This window comes from Amphibalanus amphitrite, unplaced genomic scaffold (assembly GCF_019059575.1).
Source record: "Amphibalanus amphitrite isolate SeventyFive unplaced genomic scaffold, NRLGWU_Aamphi_draft 001312F_arrow, whole genome shotgun sequence".
Classification (NCBI taxonomy): Eukaryota; Metazoa; Arthropoda; class Thecostraca; order Balanomorpha; family Balanidae; genus Amphibalanus; species Amphibalanus amphitrite.
Genome location: NW_024882805.1, coordinates 136,050 through 155,497, shown reverse-complemented (window position 1 = coordinate 155,497; position 19,448 = coordinate 136,050). Strand labels below are relative to the sequence as shown.

At 48.3% G+C, this 19,448-nt stretch overlaps 2 protein-coding genes across 4 annotated transcripts; one reads left to right on the top strand and one right to left on the bottom strand.

Annotated features, from left to right (window-relative positions):
* Positions 1 to 15: 15 nt before the first annotated feature.
* Positions 16 to 14,530, bottom strand: LOC122372079 (coiled-coil domain-containing protein 6-like). Of its 3 annotated transcripts, XM_043348954.1 has the most exons (10): positions 14,031 to 14,496; positions 13,709 to 13,858; positions 8,630 to 8,773; positions 8,128 to 8,216; positions 6,373 to 6,611; positions 5,761 to 5,896; positions 4,990 to 5,108; positions 4,184 to 4,380; positions 1,258 to 1,267; positions 16 to 880 (listed from the first exon to the last, which is right to left on the bottom strand). In XM_043348954.1, exons 1-10 carry the CDS (start codon positions 14,244 to 14,246, stop codon positions 837 to 839), a joined length of 1,344 nt encoding a protein of 447 aa, XP_043204889.1. In that variant the 5' UTR covers positions 14,247 to 14,496; the 3' UTR covers positions 16 to 836. The 3 variants fall into 3 exon arrangements, with proteins under 3 accessions (XP_043204889.1, XP_043204888.1, XP_043204887.1); XM_043348953.1 differs by lacking the exon at positions 1,258 to 1,267 and having other exon boundaries at positions 14,031 to 14,530; XM_043348952.1 differs by lacking the exon at positions 1,258 to 1,267 and having other exon boundaries at positions 16 to 620.
* A 2,954-nt stretch (positions 14,531 to 17,484) lies between these two features.
* Positions 17,485 to 18,964, top strand: LOC122372078 (extracellular matrix organizing protein FRAS1-like). Its single transcript, XM_043348951.1, has one exon. It carries the CDS (start codon positions 17,846 to 17,848, stop codon positions 18,551 to 18,553), a length of 708 nt encoding a protein of 235 aa, XP_043204886.1. The 5' UTR covers positions 17,485 to 17,845; the 3' UTR covers positions 18,554 to 18,964.
* Positions 18,965 to 19,448: the final 484 nt, after the last annotated feature.

Below are 19,448 nucleotides of genomic sequence, written 5' to 3'. Positions count from 1 at the left end.
ACAAAATCCCAAAAACACAGTATCGTATTGTATTGATCAAAGCGACATCAGCGGACGCAGCGCCAACCCCGACCCTGGCGTCGAAAGGCGTAAGTAGCAGTACCGACAGCCGCCGCCAGGTAGCAGCACAAGCGCACCGTAAGACCGGCTGTCGATCCAGACAGCCGTCGTTCCAGTTCAGAGACCAATCACGGACCGCGCGGCAGCGGCAACACCGAGAGGAAAGCACACATAGCGCACGTGCCAGGGTCGCCCCGCACGTGCACGCCCTCGCCGTACGTGCGAAACACGTGCTGTGTGGCCAACATGGCGCCCGCGCTCACACCGGCACGAAAAAAACAAACATTCAAGGCGCGGCACGGGGAGCAAAGAAAAGTAAAGGGAGGGGTACCGAATTACAGGGCAACCTTCTCTGTATATTGTGTGTCTGTCTGCCTGTCTGTCTGTCTGCATGTGTGTGCGTCTGCATGTATGTAATTCATGTATGCATGTGTATCCATCAACATGTATAGCGTCAAATCGAGAATATAATGTATGTAGCTGTCCGAACATACACCGCGAATGGCTGCGAGTTCGTGTAGTCCTGTTGTTTCTGTAACTGTGGTCTCTCTCTTCCATCGCTGCCAAAAAGAAACACGGAGAGTGTATCACCAATCCATAGCGGTCGGTCGAGGGCCGGTCTGCCAGGCCAGCGTCCAAGTCGAGCTGAGGGGCGTGGCTGTAGGCGTGGCTGGGGGGCGTGGCCACGCGCAGAGGGGGCGGGGCGGGCGGTAGACTAGGCGCGCGAAGTGTCCATGGGTGACCCGGGTACGGTCGAAGAGGGGGAGGCCGGCGGGTCAGTCGGGGTGGCTGCCCGGCCCGACGACAGCGTCGGAGACATCTGGCGGCAGAAAACGGAAACACAAAGTCAGAGGCAAGACGATAAGTAGCGATATTCGTACACGGGCGAGCTTTTCGAAGAACGGTCGAACTCAAACATTGGGATTTAACTTGAAAAGCACTAAAGCATAATCTGAAACAAGCCACCCAAAATCAAAGGAGTACATTGCATCCACCAATACACATTGGCCGGAAAATAATAGGCAGAACTAACCCGTAAGATTCGTTTTGGAAGTTTGGACATCACAAGGACTCCTCTCCACTGAACACACTCGCGTGCAATCAACAGACTCTCTACCTTAAAATACCCCTTACCCCCCCCCCCGGCTTCCCTGTAACACCTTCCCCATCCCCACCCCACCCCGTTCCCTCTCTAACCTGCATCGGTCTGCGGGTGAGACTAAATGCTTACTTCGAAATCTAAGCTGCGTTGCGGCATTGGCGGTTATGTGCGGCGTGTATGCCGCATGATTAGTAAGCGGCGACCACTAAATTAAAAGCTCAATAGCTTTAACCTGTTTTAAATGGATAACACTGCATACGAAAAATGTCCATCGCTCTTGTCATAGGATATTTAGATTTAAATAACTAACTTATCTATATCATTGTTTTGAACCAAATTAATACTTTCAACTTGACCCTCGCCCGTATTGGTGTTTTTCCAGCCACGAACGCATAAGGTTTCGCCGTTTGCCGTTTCGCTCCTGATCAAGCTAGAGCTTCGCGGAAAAAACGAGCGTGTTGCCAGTGACGAGAGGAAGCCGATGATATCCAATTTTAACCCGCGCCCTGCTGGGGGGGGGTGTTTGAACACCCCCCCCTTGTGGTTTTTCGCGAATATCTCAAAAACGGCGGCGCGGAGCGCCGCCGTTTTTGGTACACCTTATCATACATCGATTCTACACATGTTGTGAAAATTTCAGACCAAGGTCATTCAAGGTCAGGTCACCAGGTCACTTGAAGTGACCTCACCTCATAAAAAGTTTCAATGTCTGTCATAGCTACACCGAGTGACCGATCGCTTTGAAACTTTCAGCGATTGCTAAGAGCAATAGCATGTACAAAATGTATATCTCAGAATTTTGATATCGATGACCTAAGGTCAGGTCAATTTTGCGACCTCTCCATTATAAGTCAATGGGAGAAAATTGAAATGCGCCTCTTTTGGACGAAAGACATTATAAACACTCCCAAACACCGAATTACAAGTGGTTTAGACACACTGAACATGAAAATGGTGTCCGTGACCCTTGTTTATGCCCTGAGGTCATCTTAGGTCACGAATGGTATCTAACAGTTTTTCGCAAATAACTTTTGATAGAGGCATGCTAGAGCGATGAAAACGCCTTAGATGTGTTCAGCTAGACGATACGGATCGACTGATATGCAACATGACCCTTTCCGGTCAGGTCATGACCTTGACCTGAGGTCAAATTTTTAAGTTGACCTTTCAATGTCAAGTTATAGTTCATTCGATGCGTCTTGACGAGAGGAACACGATGCTGGTAAAAGTAAGCTCGTACAAGGCTTGGGTCAAAAGTTATTGCAGAAAAACGGTTTCCGAAAAAATCGGCTATTTTTGCAGTTTTTGCCCCCTGCAGGCAAAACCGTTGACGGTAGATCAAATCTGAGAGAATTACTCAGAAAGGGCGTTAATAGGGCTATCGAATGCGCTTTTCCGCGGCGCTGTAGCTCTATTGGTTCCCGAGTTATGCGTTGGCTTCTTGGAAATTTTCGACATTCGACCTGGAAATCGGCGAAATTTTGCCTTCAATGACCTCTGGTGACCTGACCTTTGACCTGACCAAAAAATTGACCGAAGTGATTTCCTCCTTATTTTTGACGCTCTTTCGAACGCCGCCTTCCGCGTATCGCTACGTGGCCCAGGAGCCGAGTTACAAGGGGGGGTGTTCAAACACCCCCCCCCAGCAGGGCGTGGAAATCCAGGACCCCCAGCCGGGCGCGGGTTAAGGTCCTAGGTCATCGGTTGACCTTCCAGGTCAGGTCAATGACCCAAAAGGCGGGAAAGTTGGGACCTGTTAGAACGTCGTAGTGTGGCTGCTATGGGGTTTTTCGGGGTGCTGATCACGAATATCATGCTAGTTTTGATCACAGATGATGTCTTCATTCATTTAGGCCAGGTCGGGTTAGGTCAGGTCAGGTCAACCAGTAGAGGTCCTGCCGGGTATTTGTAGTACCTAGGTGTCAACCGCCTCTGACAGCCTCGTAACATGTTACGAAGGCACCAAAACTACTTTGTAAACGTTCATGTGGTTGCTTAATTCGAATTCAGCTCGAAAAACTGGCCTAGAAACATGTCAAACTCGAAAAAGTGAACCGAGGTCACCAAAGGTCAATGACCTGACCTTCAGGTGACCTTGACACCCACCCTAATGCATGGGGGCAACATCATATCACATGTTTGAACGCTTGAAACCACGAAAAGACTGCAAACGCGCTGCTAATGCGAGCCGACATACGCTGAATCGTGGATCCGGCCAAACATGGTCTCGAAAAGTAGGTCACATGTCAAAGGTTATTTGCGTCAGGGTCATGAAATTTTCAGGGTAGGTGTAAAATTAATCAACGCGAGGGTACTAAAAGTTACGTCGTGATCGGCCGCTTTTTACGCGAGTTATTCGCGAAAAACCGAAGGGAGTCCGTTCGACCCCCCCCCCCCCCCTAAAGGGCGAGGGTTAACTCACAGTCCGAACTCCGGACAAGTTCGGTCTTGTTTGTGAATTTGTCGGAGCATCACCTAAATCTAGTGGAGAGATGATGGAGGGAAACTAGGCTTTTAAGGAGGGAAGGGAGTCGGTGACGGTCAGGGGCACTACAAGCAGAGCAGTCATAAGCTGGTGACAGGGCTGACATACCATGTTTTGATAGCATGACTGAAACAGACTTTTTGGGTAGCCAGGAAATCGCATGTGAGAGCCTATTGAAATTCTTACATCGGCCTTTATATGCACCAGTCGTATACAGGTGCGGGATTTGGCATACGATTTCCAGACAATCGAAAAACTGTTTGGAGCCAACGAAGGAAGGAATGAGTGAGTACTAAGTTGAAAGCATTAATTTGGTTCAAAATGATGATGCAGATAACTTAGTTATTTAAATCTAAATATCTTATGACGAGAGCGATTGGCATTTTCGGTATGCAGTGTTATTCATTGAAAACAGGTTGGAGCGTTTAAGTTTTTAATTTAGTGGTCGCCGCTTACTAATCATGCGGCATACACGCCGCACATAACCGCCAATGCCGCAACACCGCTTAGATTTTGAAGTAAGCATTTAGTCTCACCCTCGGTCTGCCGGGTGACATGGCCGGAGCGCCAATGCTGATGGCCGGCGCCGTCGGTTTGACGAACTTGTCGTTCCCGGCGGCGCCGCTAGGTGGCAGTGTGGGCGGCCGGGGCCGCGGCGGCATCTGCTGCACGGTGGCGCCACAGTTCTGACAGCGCGGGACGACCGGCGACGGCGGCCCGAACATATCCCGACCTGGAAACAGGGATGGGGGGGGGGGGGGTAAGGGTCAGATGGCTGGGAGGGAACTCGAATGAGAGACATTTGCATTGTGCTTGTGCTGGACAAAAGTCGGCAGTGCCCGTCGCCCGGTTATGTGAGGACATCCCACACCTCCAAACCACTCCTCCGGACCAGAGTCACCATCATCCAACGTGAGTAGCACCTTGGAGGTATGCTCCTGTGCGACCCACCAGGGTGTCCGCCCAGACCAATGTCTCCACCAAATAACTATAATCCTTCCGCCGGCCTCCAATGGTCTTAATGGACCGGGCCTAACCCAGCAATATTTTGTGACCTGACCCCATTGACCTGTGACTTGACCTGGCCTGACTGACATAAGACCCCAATTGGCTGTCCTGCCCTGGCCACTAATCTGTAACCCGCCACTCAACAGTGATCTGTGACCTGTACCCACTGACCTGGGCTGAGCGGCCGGCTGCCTCCGGGCGAGGTCAGTGACTGTACTGACCTGCCCCCTTCCCTCCGCCCCTCACTGACCTGGGCTGAGCGGCCGGCTGCTGCCGGGCGAGGTCAGGGACTGTACTGACCTGTGACCTGCCCCCCCCTCCCGCCCCCACTAACCTGGGCTGAGCGGCCGGCTGCCTCCGGGCGAGGTCAGTGACGCCGGCCCGGGACTGGAGACGGTGCGGGGCCGGGAGCCGGCAGACATCTCCAGCTGGCGCTCCTCGTCCATATCCAGACTGAAAGGGGAGAGAGGAGATCCATCAGAGGGGTGTAGCATTAGTGTTCAGTCTACAATTACAATTGATAATAAGTGTAACAGCCGGAACAAAAACTAAAACTCGAGCGGTGATCCCAGGCAACCTTTACCGCTTATAAGCTAGAATACCCCCACTCACGAATTGCACAAAGTACGAGACAAAGCACACAGAGTCGTGAGAAAATCATCACAATCAAAGTAAGACCCGGCCTCGTTGTATTTGTGACTGTCAAAACGGTCAATCATTACACCGACCACTCCTCACGACTTCAATCATTCAACTTGATATTGACCTAACACTGGTCTAAGCTGAACCCCATCTGATCTCACACGCCTCTGCCCCGACCCTGACCTCGACTCTAACACCGAACTACCATGACTCCCCGACTCTCGACTCCCCCGTGTCTGACCTGGACTCTGACTCGGACAGGACGTGTCTATAGAGGGTGTCCCGCCGCTCCATGGTAAAACCACACTATGACTTCACCGTCACAACTAGCACTGACCCATATCAACTAACAATTATCCAAAATAACCTCAATCCGACTCATGTGTCCTCCCTGGCCTGACATCGACTCCAAAACTGAATCATCTTGCATCCACGAGCTCCCTTGACTCTATCTTTGTCTGACCTGGACTCTGACTCGGACAGGTGCCTGCACAGTGTGTCCCGCCGGTCCATCTCGACCTGAAGTCGCCGCGTCAGACGCTGGTTCTCCTCACGGACGTGCCGCTCCTCCTGGGCGTACTGGGCCATCTTCACAGAGTCTGGGGACACAGAAATACAGTCAGGCCACCTTTACAGAGTCTGGGAGCACAGAAAATACGGTCAGAGCGTACAGAAATACAGTCAGTACTGGGCCATCTTCACAGAGTCTGAGTGAACAAAATTATGGTCAGAACACACATAAATATTAAGTACTGGACCATCTTTACAGAGTCTGATCACATAAACTATAGTCACCGCTGAGCCGTCTTCTGAGAACCTGAGCACATAAAACTACCGCGGCTACATCTGTAGTGGCCCTGATCTTCGCAGAGTCTGAGCAAACAAAACTACGGTCAACGCACACACAAATATACTAGTAGCAGTACTGCGCCATCTTCAGAGTCTAAGAACGTGAAACTACAAACAATATCAGTCCTATACGGAAAACTGATGAATCATTAGCATACCAAGATCTACAGATGTCTACGTTAAACCACTCCCCCTCCCCCTCCTTCACCGCCCCAGCTTCACTCACGTTCCCTCCTGGAGTGTTGCAGCTGACTCTTCAGCGCCAGTACCTCCCTCCTGAGCTGCTGGATGTACAGACTGAGGTCCCCCGCCGTGGACGAGTCTCTCTCGCGCTCCTCCGCCCCTCCCCCTCCTCCCCCGCCTCCTCCCCCGGTGGCGGAGGCAGTGGAGGTGGCCGGAGTTCCAGGGGAGGGCGGTTCGGAGTCTGAACCTCGCTCCACGCGCTCCAGCTTGCCGGAGAGGAGTCTGAAAACGGAGGTGGGGAGCGAGTCAGCGCACGAGTACGGTTAAAACTGAGAAAGTTTGACTGCCCCTTAGTTGGCAAGAGTTCCAGCCATGGCCTTGGTTCAAGCATTGATGCGATTGAGCGTCAACCTGGCAAGAGAAATCGAAGAGTGAGTGGGCGAATGAATGGCCTGCCCTTTTCTGGTAAGCAAGCTACCGCATACGGGTTCTGGGAGTTCTGGGACAAATCTTTAGAGGAGTACCTAGGCCAGCTGATGGCTGGGTCATTTTAGGAAAAGGAGGCCGAAGTCAGGCCTGTCATTATAAAATGTCAGAGTGCGTAGATTGTATCGCGATTAGCACATCCTACCGTACAACTATCATACGGACGAACTAAAACGGTCATGGTCGTCAATGTTCTCTCGTCTAATGAATAGCGCCAGCGTATCGCGAGTCATACGAATGTAGTCCCCTGCGGCAACACATCAGTGACGCCAAACGAACAGAGAAGTCGGCATGGATTAGGCAATAGGCAACTATCGGTAACATACGATTGGTGGAAATGTGCGAGATAACACAGAATCCCTAATAACGCGTAACGATCGTCGTAATTATGTATTTGCTTGTATACGGCCCGCGGTTGAAACTCACAAACATAGCTACCAGCATCGTAGAATTGCTTGTTTTACCTTCAGGCTCTGTACCATCATGAATTTAAACATGAATTATCATCATCGACCTATACTTCAGCTCCAGAATGTTTGCTTCAAAACGTTGAGCTAATAGGTTGGGTATATAACGTCCGTCTGCATAATACACAGCGAGACTGCTTTGTTAGGTATATGGCTGCACAGGATAAAATATATTCGCCTCTACTGAAAAATGACTCCCAAATCTACCGTGGTCCCTAAATGACGGTACTGCACCCGAACTAGTGAGTATGAAACGCACCTACGCAGCAGGGGGCCAACCGCCCACCGGCCTGACTCTGACGTACGAAAGTCAAATGAATAAAATTCATATGAGTAAGCTCTGCACCGAGAAATGCCGAAAGAGCGTAAACAAAGAGCAAGCAAGCGGGACAGCCATTAAAATTTTACACGAGGTTCTGGCAGACGCCGTTAGTTTTACCGTGGTTTTACAGTCGCTGAATTCAAACCATTTGTTCGCCTCACTTTGAAAAGAACAAAAAGAAAAGGCCTTGGGGGAGCACCACATATTATGGGGTCGACGTTTCATAAAAATGTAGCTTGATACGCAATAGTGAGCTAGAAATGAAAAGCAACTCACTGTGCTGTGAAAGCCTGGTATGCTTTGCGAACAATTCAATGTGGTCCTTTGACCTACATAGTACGTAGTTGACAAAGTATATGAATTTACAAAGACATGAAAACCGTATGAAGCATTATGGCATGGTAGCCGAGTAAGATAATGAAAAACAATAAGTCGGAAAATTACTGTTATCGCGAGGCCGCGAGAAATACGTGTACTCGATCGGCTTCAGTTGGATGACAAACCCCAAAATATCAAAACTCACCTCTTTTCGGCCTCGAGTTTTTCCATTTTCTTCCAGAGCTTGTTGACGAGCGCCTCCTGCTCCTGCTCCAATGTGTTCTCCAACTCCACCTGGAGTCAGGAGTCGGGAGTCAGGCATTATGAATGTGCCAAGGACAATGGCATTAATTATCAGGAGTCCGAGTTAGCCATGAATAATGTTTTATATGAACTCATCTACAGGCAGATGCATGGAATTACGATCTGCCGCATAAATGTATTCGTATCATTTAGTTTACGTTTCATTCGTGATATTTCGACAGTTTTGATCAAATGCCTAAAAATGACAAAATTATTCTATATCGCATCTTTCCCGAAAACAGGTTTAAATGTCGTGCATGAATATTTAAATCACCTTCCCGATACAAAACACAAAAAAAGTTACATAGGTACCTCTGTTTCTCTTTCAAACTCCTCTCAGTCTTTCAGAGTCTTTCAAGAGTCTTTCAGAGTATTTCAGAGTCTTTCAGAGTCTTTTTTCCTACCTTTTCCCGCCTGAGCTGCTCCAGGGTCGTCTGCTTGTTGAGCGTCTGGGACTCCAGCTTCTGGATCTTGTTCATCAGCTTGTTGACCAGACACTCCTGCTCCTGCTCCAAGGTCTGCTCCAGATGCTCCTTTTCATGACGTAGCTGTGACAAAAGTAAGCGCAAGTCAGACGGCATTCAATATACGCCCATCAGATTAGCAGTACCTAGTATCATATTTGCAAATCCTAGATTCCTATTTCCTATACGCGAGCTCCTTGCTACAAGATATTTGCCGTTGCCGAATGTAATGCTTATGGTAGGTATTGCAACGGAAGTTCGTTCATATTCATTTCACTACAGCCAAGTAGTGGCATATTCGGAAACAACGAATGTCTGAAGTGTTTGCAGCGGATTTGATATATGAATATGCAGCTAGATCGGCCAGCATGGTCAATATGGCACCTCGCATTCAATTAACGGGCAACGCCATCTTGACCAGGGAGTGGGACGTAAGGTGGTTTCAAAATTCAAAGTCACTCGTCAGTCGGTATTGAATATTACTGTATGCCTGGCCTATTCAAATACATTAGCCAGAGGGGTGTGGTAATAACTGGTGTAAGCAAATTGACCACGGTCAAAAATGCATTACCAGAATGCACTTAAGCCAACATTTTGGGATGGTCTCGTTCCTAAGTCGGCTAAGAGCTTCGGTCCAGAAAATAAATTTATCGTTGGCATACAGTAAAATACATACCAAACTCGGCCGGTGATAAATTTTCAAGACCTCAGTCCTTACTGATTTTTGAACTCGGCCTTCGGCCTCGTTCAAAAATCCAGTAAGGACCTCGGTCTTGAAAATTTATTTACACCGGCCTCGTTCAGTATTATATAATACAAGCGGATATAACGTTGAATCATGAGCCAGGGCAAGCCATTACATCCGAACAGCAACATGAAAGGTAATTGTTCGGTGAATATTTTATCAGTGCAGTCTGAAATTTCAACATTCTGTATGTCTGGCCTATTCAAATACAATAGCCGGAGCCGGAGGGGTGTGGTAATGACTGGTGTACGCAAATTGACCACGGTCAAAAATGCATTACCAGTTTGCACTTAAGCCAACATTTTGGGCTGGCCTCGACTCTCGTTCCTAAGTCGGCTAAGAGCTTCGGTCCAGAGCATAAATTTATCGTTCGCATACATACAGTAAAATACATACCAAACTCGGCCGGTGATAAATTTTGAAGTCCTTACTGATTTTTGAACTCGGTCTTCGGCCTCGTTCAAAAATCAGTAAGGACCTCGGTCTTGAAAATTTATTTACACCGGCCTCGTTCAGTATTATATAGAACCAGCCAGCTCTAAGCTCATGTAAAATTATCAATTTTTAGACGTCTTCTGAACATTTGGAATGCATCGAAACTAAAGGCCCACCTACTGACTACGCCTCAGTCCCAATTCCGCGATTCTTAGTGATCATGAGCAGCATGCCTTCCGTTTGTCTCAGCATGCCTTGCTCCTTACTGCTTCACGAGTTTCAATCAATTTTTGGGACACTATTTCACGAGAGGGTTAACATGTGGGTACCGCTTTATCACAAAATTCTGAGCGACACCACGAAATGGCATTTACGACGAATGTCGCGAGCCTTATGTACTATGTAGGCCATCGCTCCCGGACTTTCACCCATGAAATAACGAACTAAACTCTACGACGCAGTTCATGCACCCATGAGGCTTCAATTCAGAAATAACTAATGCAAGCGGTAGCCACTAATGATGCCATCTTGGGATTATTTTTGGTTCAGCTGCGCATCGTTTACTAAGATAATCATTTATTAGGATAATTTTGTATTGAAAGATATGCATGTGCGGGTATGGGTGTTGGTTTGTGGCATAACCATGGTGGCTCGCCTGTAAGAGGTTGTGGGCATTCAGGACACGGTCCCGCTCCTGCATTCGTGTGTGCGTGCCCGTCTGCCCGCTACACCAGTTGGCATGGTCTCGTTCACAGTTGGTGGTAACTGGTAACTGCTGCTCACGACCCGCCGTCCCGCATCTGCATGGACTTCTGTGCTAATGTCCTGTTTGAGTTCCCATGTGAAATACATACATCAGCTCTGAAGCCTGCATGTGACTGTCTGAGCACATCTAGCATGTATGATCTAATCTTAAGGCTGAAACAGACTCTTACCGCGTTCAGGAAATCGCATGCGAGAACCTATTCAAATACATTGTAATTCTTCTCGCATCAATCGCTTGCGGGAGGTGCGTGCGATTGATGCGAGCGTGCTTCCATGTATTTGAATAGGCTCTCGCATGCGATTTCCTGACTGCGGAAAGAGTCTGTTTCAGGCTTTAATGATGCAGTACACTTTTCTGTAATTATCGTATCAGACATACAACCTTGAAGCCTACTGCAGCCGCCTCAGACGCACGTAAGCTCGCTCGAATGGATGGTCCTTTCCTGCCCAGTAACTGCCGAATGGAAGTATTCAATCGTGATACACCTTGATGATTGATCCATTCATTTTTTTAGAGGCTTTAGAACACAGTGCAAACCGGGCTGAATAGATTGGGCCAACATAAACATTCCACAGTGCTCCGAACATAGTTTGTACTCTGGATCCCAGTGTCCCAAAATTGAGTTTTGTCTGGGGTGTCAGAGGGGAAAATTACCCACCAAAAAGAGGGGAGAGAGTGGAAAACTGCCGATTTGATTAGATCCAAAAAGAGTGAGAAACGCCATAAAACATGGATTTTATTCTAGGATGTATGTAGAATGTTTGATGCTAAACCGGGCATTCACACAACCGCTCTTTCTAGAGGTAAAAAAATCTAGGTTTTCTTGGTTGGGAGTGGAAAATTGTTCTTAAAAATTGGTGGTGAGAGTGGAAAATGGATTTCCTTTGGATGTCATTTCCCACCCAAATCGACAAATTTTGGGACATTGCTGGATCCATTACGACCACGTCGTGACTGGATAGGTCAGCAGGGCCGGAATACCGCAGCCACCTTGGCACGTTCCAACCGGACAATATATACAACAACGGTAGACGTCATCACCACAACAGACAGCTATAGGCATAGGGAGAATCACGACAAACGGGCATGCCTGGGCGTGCCCGTCATAAAAAGGCGTGTTCCCGGCATCAACGAGCGTGCCCAGGGCACTAATGGATGTGCCCAGAGCCCTTAACAACGTGTCCAGGGGGCATCAAACGGCGTGCCTTAACCTGACGACAGACAGCCTTCCGCGACGTTTCCTATTGACGAACAAACCATGCATTGTGTATGCACCCCTACCTCTGTTGAAAGTTATGTCAATGCCCGTGAAGCAAATCCACCGGATGTTTGGTGTAAAATTATACTGTTACTGGACACCACTGGGCGTCATTATTTCCCACAAAAGAGACACATATTCTGTCCCTACGGTCTATGGACAAAAGTTCCGGACTGGTGTCCATAAAAGCACCGTGCTCCTGCGTGCTGTGTTCCGGTGTCCCTCACGACAAGTCACAAAGCAGGCCACTAGTCGTGTTATTCTATGGATCAATAATTCTAAATAATCCAAAAAGGGATAAACTCTCAATAATGCAACGTGGTATAGAGTGGCGCTACTGCTAAGCATTTAAGCAAGCATATTAATGGAACCACTAAGTGCAGAGCACGTCGTTCAGTTGAAAAAATCGTTCCTTACGGGCATTGCCATATAAAGCTGCAAGTTTACAGAGGTCACACGGAGCTGCAATTTTCAGAGACCCGAGGTCGCCGTTACGGATGCGCCCAGAGTTGTATGCGACTAACTGTCCAAAGTGAAAGGTCATCTAAGGGCAGTGAACTGAGGTGGCGTTCTCTGTTCAACAAGGCTTCCCCCGGCCAAGCTGTCAGACTCAGACGTGCCTCCGTAAAATGTCATGTCACATAATGTTTTCAGAAATACAATACACTCAAGGAGTCAAGTACAGCAGCCTGTGCAGTGTACAGTGTACACTTGTACAGGTCACACAGGACCAGACAGCATTTTGATGAGAGTACAATATTGCATTGCTAGATGACAAAAAGTGCTGATCAACAAGACACTAAACATCATGTCATTGATGCCAAATATGCTTTAGCCAGCAACCAACCAAAAGCAACAGTGAGGGGATAGGTACAAGATGATTGGTGGGTGCCTATTGCCCAGTACTAGGCAAAGTTTCAGTGCAATCGACTGACGTCATCCTGGAACTACCTATTCTAGGCTGGAAAATTTTTAAACCCCTGACTGGAAATATTGCATGTGTTGTGATGGTTATCCCCACACAACAGAAGGTAGTCTGATCAATTGCAGAAGGGAATGGGGCTAACAAAGGGAGTAGATTGTAAGTCAGTTGATCCAGTGGTTGCTTAGAGCACACAAGTTTCCAAAAGCATGACTACTGTCACCTGCTAATACTAAGAAATTGCCATCTATCTAACAAAAAAGTTCCTACTGACATTTTACTTATGACCGTAACAATAAAATTGCAGGTTGTGGGAGTTTTCCTCTGAATAATGAAAGCTTATTGTAAACACAGACTTTTAGGATGGAGTTTCTGTTAGAGCATGTTGAATACAACAAGAATTGGAAAAATGCTTCAATATGGCCTTATGCTCAAGACTATCAATGTAATAGGCAAAAAAGGCACATTGCATAAAAAGACAAGGATTATTCCTACTAGCAGATGATGCATTGTAAGAGGTTCAACAAAACTGCCTCTTACAATGAGATTTTGGAACAATGACAAAAAAGTGTGTCCTGATAACAATAAGTACAGATATTAGGCAGAACAATAACCAATCTAAATATAAATTAGAATTTAATGATGGATGACAAAAATAGTGGTTTTAGACATTTGGTGTGCCCAAATGCAGCATTGGTCAACTGAATTAGTGCCCAGTCTGGGTTGATTGATTTTGATTAAGCACCATATCCAGTGGACCAAGTGCTAACTAGAACTCTCACACCCTTCCAAGCAGCCAGGTAGCGGCAATGCCACATGCCACGCCACATGTGGCGTGGCACGCCCATCATTGCCACATGCCAATGATGCCCAGCCAGTGAAGCTCTGCTCACCTGGCTGAGCTTCCTGGAGAGGTCGTTGGTCAGGCACTCCTCCTCCTGCTCGTAGTTGATGGCCAGCGTCTCCTTTTCTTTCTTCAGTGCCTGGATCTTCTTCAGCAGAGTGTTGCTGATGAACTCCTCCTCCTGCTCGGCTCGAGCTTGCTGTAGAGCAAAGGGAAGCATTGAAAATTCATAGTAGGTTATGTGATGTTGCTTATCACAACAACTGAAAAGAAACTGCTGGAATCTGATACAAACTCCGAAAGCCAGCAACACTCCAAGACATAATCACAGAATTCAGAAAGCACTTGAATAACAGGAAAATGCTACTTACTATGTTCACTGAAGCCTGTTTCAAAGCACGGTTTTCTTCTTGCAGTCCCTTCACCCTAAGCTTGTATGTATCAAGTTCAACCTTCAAGACGCGGTTCTGTTGAGCGAGGGACTCGATTCTCTTTTGCAGCTGCTCTCGAGTGATGGGCGATGGCGGCATTAAAATTGACCCACCATCTACTGAGCCCGAGTCGCTCTCGCTCGCACTGTCCGCCATTGCAAATTAAATATCAAAATGATATTATTTTCTTCACATTGACATCGATCCCTTGCAGTACAGGGTTCAGCAGACTTGAAAAATCGATTTGTAGACACACTCAGCAATGGAACAAAATATCACGCGCTTACAGGGAGATCTTCAAACAACCATCAGAGCCAAGATCAGAGCCCACACCCAACAAATTGAATGGAGAATTGCGGGCAGGTCCAATAGAAAACAAATTGTTTAGAACCTGCGGCTCGCAGCATGGCATGAAATGACTTCAATGATACGGAAAAGACAAAGGTTGACGCACCTGTGACAAACACTAAGAGAGACAGGTTACATAAATTAAAATGCGTGCCATGCATGTCTAAAACATAGTGCAAAAAAAAAACATTATTCAGATATTAGCAATTGCAACCGCAGAAAAAAACATCGGAATATAATTCCAACGCCACAAATATAAAAAATATTTAGCTTTTAGGGACCAGATGTAAAGGCCGCCCCACACTGGAACTCGCATGCGGGTTGCGAGTTTTTGGGTTTTCGGGTTTCTTCAAAATCAAATAATACAATCTAGGCTGAGTGACCCACACTACCATCTAACAAGCGAGTCTGCATGTTTTTAGCTTGCGAGCGACCTTGCATTGCATTCCAAAAGTTGATTTTGAGTCAACTTTCGATTTTCCTCGCTGCGAGGTCTGCGAGTTCTGCGAGGTTTGCGGGTTTTTCGTTGGAGTCTAATTTTGGTTCTTGTGCTGGTATTGCGGCAAAATGTAATTTTCTGAAGGTGTACCGGCTTCACTGCATTCATGACGTTACCATAAGGGAACGGTCTAATCACTCTATGAATTAGTATTATGCCCGCAAACTCAAAACCCGCAAACCCGCAACCCGCATGCGAGTTCCAGTGTGGGGCGGCCTTAAAGGTCTTTTGGCCCGATGGACTCGAGGCCTTGGACTCGATTCGATCTCGGAAAGCATAACATCAACCATAAATGAACACCTTATTGTTCTCATAGCTCATAGCTCAGGTACTGACAGACAAAAAGGAAAAATTATGCCCTTTGAGAGACTGAGTGGAGTCTGGGGGAGAAGGAAGACGGCAGGTAAATCATGTTCAATTTTGTTCCGAGGCTCGCCCCGTCAATGGGCATTGGGCCGGGGCCGGGGGTGGGGGGCAGCGATCGGCGACGGCGGCGAGGCATCGACCTCAGACCTCAGCCCGAACCGCAGTCCAGAAAGCAGAACGAAACTAAAGAGATGCGTTATGCACGCAGTGCCATCAGTGGCTCGGGAACCGGTGGGCTAGCGGGGGCTGAGCACCCCCCCCCCCCTTAGCTTTTCGGCTGGGGGGCTCGTAATGCATTTGAGCCCTCCCCCCCCCCCCCAGCTGGAGGAATTGATTATCGAAATCGGAAATCTACCAATATAATTTCATACATCCATACATAACATACTCATAGGCGCGGGAACCGGGTGAGGGGGCTGTGGGGGAAGCTTGCCCCCACAACTCTGCGGCCGTGGGGGCGGTGCCCACTGCCCCACAACTTTTCATGAGGCCAGGAACCGTTGGGCAGCTTGTCCTTCCCAAATTAGAAGTTGTGGGTTACAAAGGAAGAAAGCATGTAAGTGAAAAATCCACCTCTTTCACTGGCTCGGCAACTCATTTGACAGATTAAAACCTTTACTCCAGGTGCCAAAACGGCAGTTTTTCACTCAGCTGAGACGGAATACCTCACTTTTTTGCAATTTCTTTTTCGTTTTTTTTGTTGTTGAAAGGGTCAAAGTCTGAAAAATAAGTGGCCTAAAACCGGTGGGAAAACTAGATTTGGGGGTACCTACTCTAGGTTGATCTCTATTATGGTTCAGCCCCCTCAGTCTGGAAGAAGTTCCCGCGCCACTGCCACTTGCCAGTGCCATCCTCGCCCAGAGCCTACACCGGACTTTCACCGGACTGCACCGGACTTGCACCGGACCGAGAGCGAGACCTTCCGTGCTCGGAGGAGGTCACCCTGTCCTGGCTCCTGCAGTGTCGCTTTTACCTACGGACCGGCTAAGTGGCGGCATCCTCTGGGCCCTGAAAAGAGGCAAACACTACACGTACACCGATTGGACATCTTCTTGGACCCACTCTTCCGGGAGAACAGAGCTGAAGACAACGTCTCGTCTCCCATCATCTAGCCGAGCATTCAGTCAGTCCTAGTCGCGACGACCCGAGATGCCGGCTCTGAGTTGTCATTGAGCTGCCTTTGACCTTCCTCTTCTTCAGACCTCAGTCCTCAGAGACCGGCAATTCAATTTTATTTTTCTAAAGAGAGAGAGGGAGAGAGAGAGAGAGAGAGAGAGAGAGAGAGAGAGAGAGAGAGAGAGAGAGAGAGAGAGACAGACAGACAGACAGACAGACAGACAGACAGACAGACAGACAGACAGACAGACAGACAGACAGACAGACAGATAGACAGACAGACAGACAGACAGACAGACAGACAGACAGACAGACAGACAGACAGACAGACAGACAGACACACAGACAGACAGACAGACAGACAGACAGACAGACAGACAGACAGACAGACAGACAGACAGACAGACAGACAGACAGACAGACAGACAGACAGACAGACAGACAGAGACAGACAGATGATAGGTACTAGACAGGTATGAAAATCAGTGGTAATAGGTCACACCTTGGGATTGGATGCTCTGTTGGAGTCGTTGGGATTTGGGAATATTCATTCAGAAACCCGACAAAAGTGAGTAAGAAGCGCGAAAGTGGCTACGGAAAGTGTCATTAGACAGAACAGAAAACGGTGCGAAAGCACAGAAAGGCCACGGATGGCCTGATGGGTATTCACATACCTACCTACCTATGACGTTTTAGCCACTTGAAGGAAAGGCCTGCATGCAGTGACAACAGCGATTTTATTCACCGCACACTTTTTTGAAGAGTTGGCTGTAATAGCGTCTTCATTACAAGGGAAAGTTTACCCGAGGTAAATTCCCGACAATCACCATGCATATTCCATCATCAACGAGCACATAATATCGTCTTGGGCTAGTCTAAGGAAACGTCAACTTACACGTAGAACGTTTATTGTTCTTAGTACCTGTTTTCCAACCAGTTTCATGTCTGCTCGTCAGCTTCGGATTTTCCTCTGCGGAAAGGACAACCGCGATGCTACAAAAATCGCTACCAGCCTACCACGTGCTGAAATCATATGGCCTACTTCCTTCTGTCTGCGGCCATGACGTTGACACAACACATGACGTTGAAGTAACGTCAGCAAATGGCAACGACCCGGACTCTAACCCTGACAGCGCTGATATAAATTGCCGCCGCGACGCAGACGGGCACACTGACACCGGTGGCACGGGGAACACGCCGCACCCGCAGCGCTGACGGCAACTTCAGTCGCTCGGGTCATCAGCAGCAGGTTTACTGGCTCAGACCACCACTTTTGACAAGTTTGTTCTGAGAATTTCTTCGCTGGCAGACTTCATCAGTCTTGAAGATTAATCTGGTGTCATCACTTCATCAAGTTTACCACTTACCAGCTTGAAGATCTTTTCTCTGCCGTCAAGATCACCATCTTGAAGACGCTTCAACCAACATGTCCACATCAGTCGCCATCAGCCTCCTGCTGGCTGTCGTCCTTCCAGAGACGGTCCTATCCACCCCCTGCTACTCCTCTTCCCTGCAGCAATGGTTCGCAGACGGCGCCAAGTGGACTGAACCTCCCTGCACGGGTATGACCTGTTCCGGGGGCTTCAGCAGGGGTCAGTTCTGTCCCACCGGTTCCTTCACCCCCGGATCGGGATGTGTCCGCGAACCGGGTACCCCCGGAGCCGATTTCCCCGCCTGTTGTGAGAAGATCAAATGTCCCGAACCGGGACAATGCTATTCGACTGCGCTCGACCGCACTTTCAACGATGGAGAAACGTGGACCGAGTCCCCCTGCACTAAGCGGGAATGTCGCATGGGCACCACGCATATCCAGTACTGCCCAACCTACTCCATGGGTCCTGGCTGTGTCAAGACGCCCGGCATCCCTGGCGCCGACTACCCACAATGCTGCGACCAAGTCAAATGCCCAGAACCCGACCAATGCTACTCGGAGGGCCTCCAGAAGACCTTCAACAGCGGTGAGACGTGGACGGAGCCGCCGTGTACCCTGTACAGGTGTGACAGCGGAGTGTCGCGGGGTCAGCTGTGCCCCTGGCAGTTCCCCCAGCCCGGCTGTACCGCGGTCAATGGTACGGCCGGCGCACCGTACCCCCAGTGCTGTGACAGGGTACAGTGCCCCGTCTCAGTACCCTGAGTGGCGTACCCGCGCTGACATAATGCTGCCGTATCAGGGGAATGTAAAGTTGTATTCGAAACTTGATTAGATTTTGACATGCCATGCAACTTTTCTTTACAAGTCATGGGTATTGCTTCAATTCAAATCTAATTCATTGACTTTTTATTCAAAAGACACCTAAGGACGCTTTGAAAGCTCGCATCCTGTTGAAGAGAGTGATATCTATTGTTCTTTTGTCATGAAACATCTACCTGTGATTCGTTTAATTAGGCCGGACCAATTTGTATTCGGGGATTGAGAACGTTCTGGCAGCAGTGTTCATGGCCAGTGGAGAGGGATTTGATGTTCAGTGTTCCTATATGTGTTGACGTTGTTCGTGTTGTTATTGGCTGAATCAGGGCCAATAAATGGAGCCGAGACAGGCATAAATTATTGTTTGATTATAAAGAGTTGACCGAATATTCTCATCAGCAGTAGAAGCATACGGCGTAAGAAATGAAACGTTTTTGGAGACCATTTCATTGGAGCGTAAACATTCACAACCGGACGATTCATTAGCGGCCTTTTAAGGACAATTTTTAACACTACTTGACGTCATCTATTCAATGTCATAACGTTCATCAGATGTTAAATTATAAGTCACGCAGGTAAATGACCGGTACTTACATTCTTCAATTCCTGGTAGAAAGGATTGGCCAATATGGCTTCTACTTATAGGTATGCCACACTTAGCGCACACCAGGAAATGTCCTAAATCCTTTACGATGTCATTAAGTCATTAAAACTGGCGGCCTGATGATCCATATACAGGGGCGGTCGCAGACTTGGCGTTTGGGGGGGGGCCAACTTGGCAAAGGGGCCCCTGCACTGACCCGGGGGGCCCGGTGCTAGCTTAAAGGGGCCCACGGGCGTA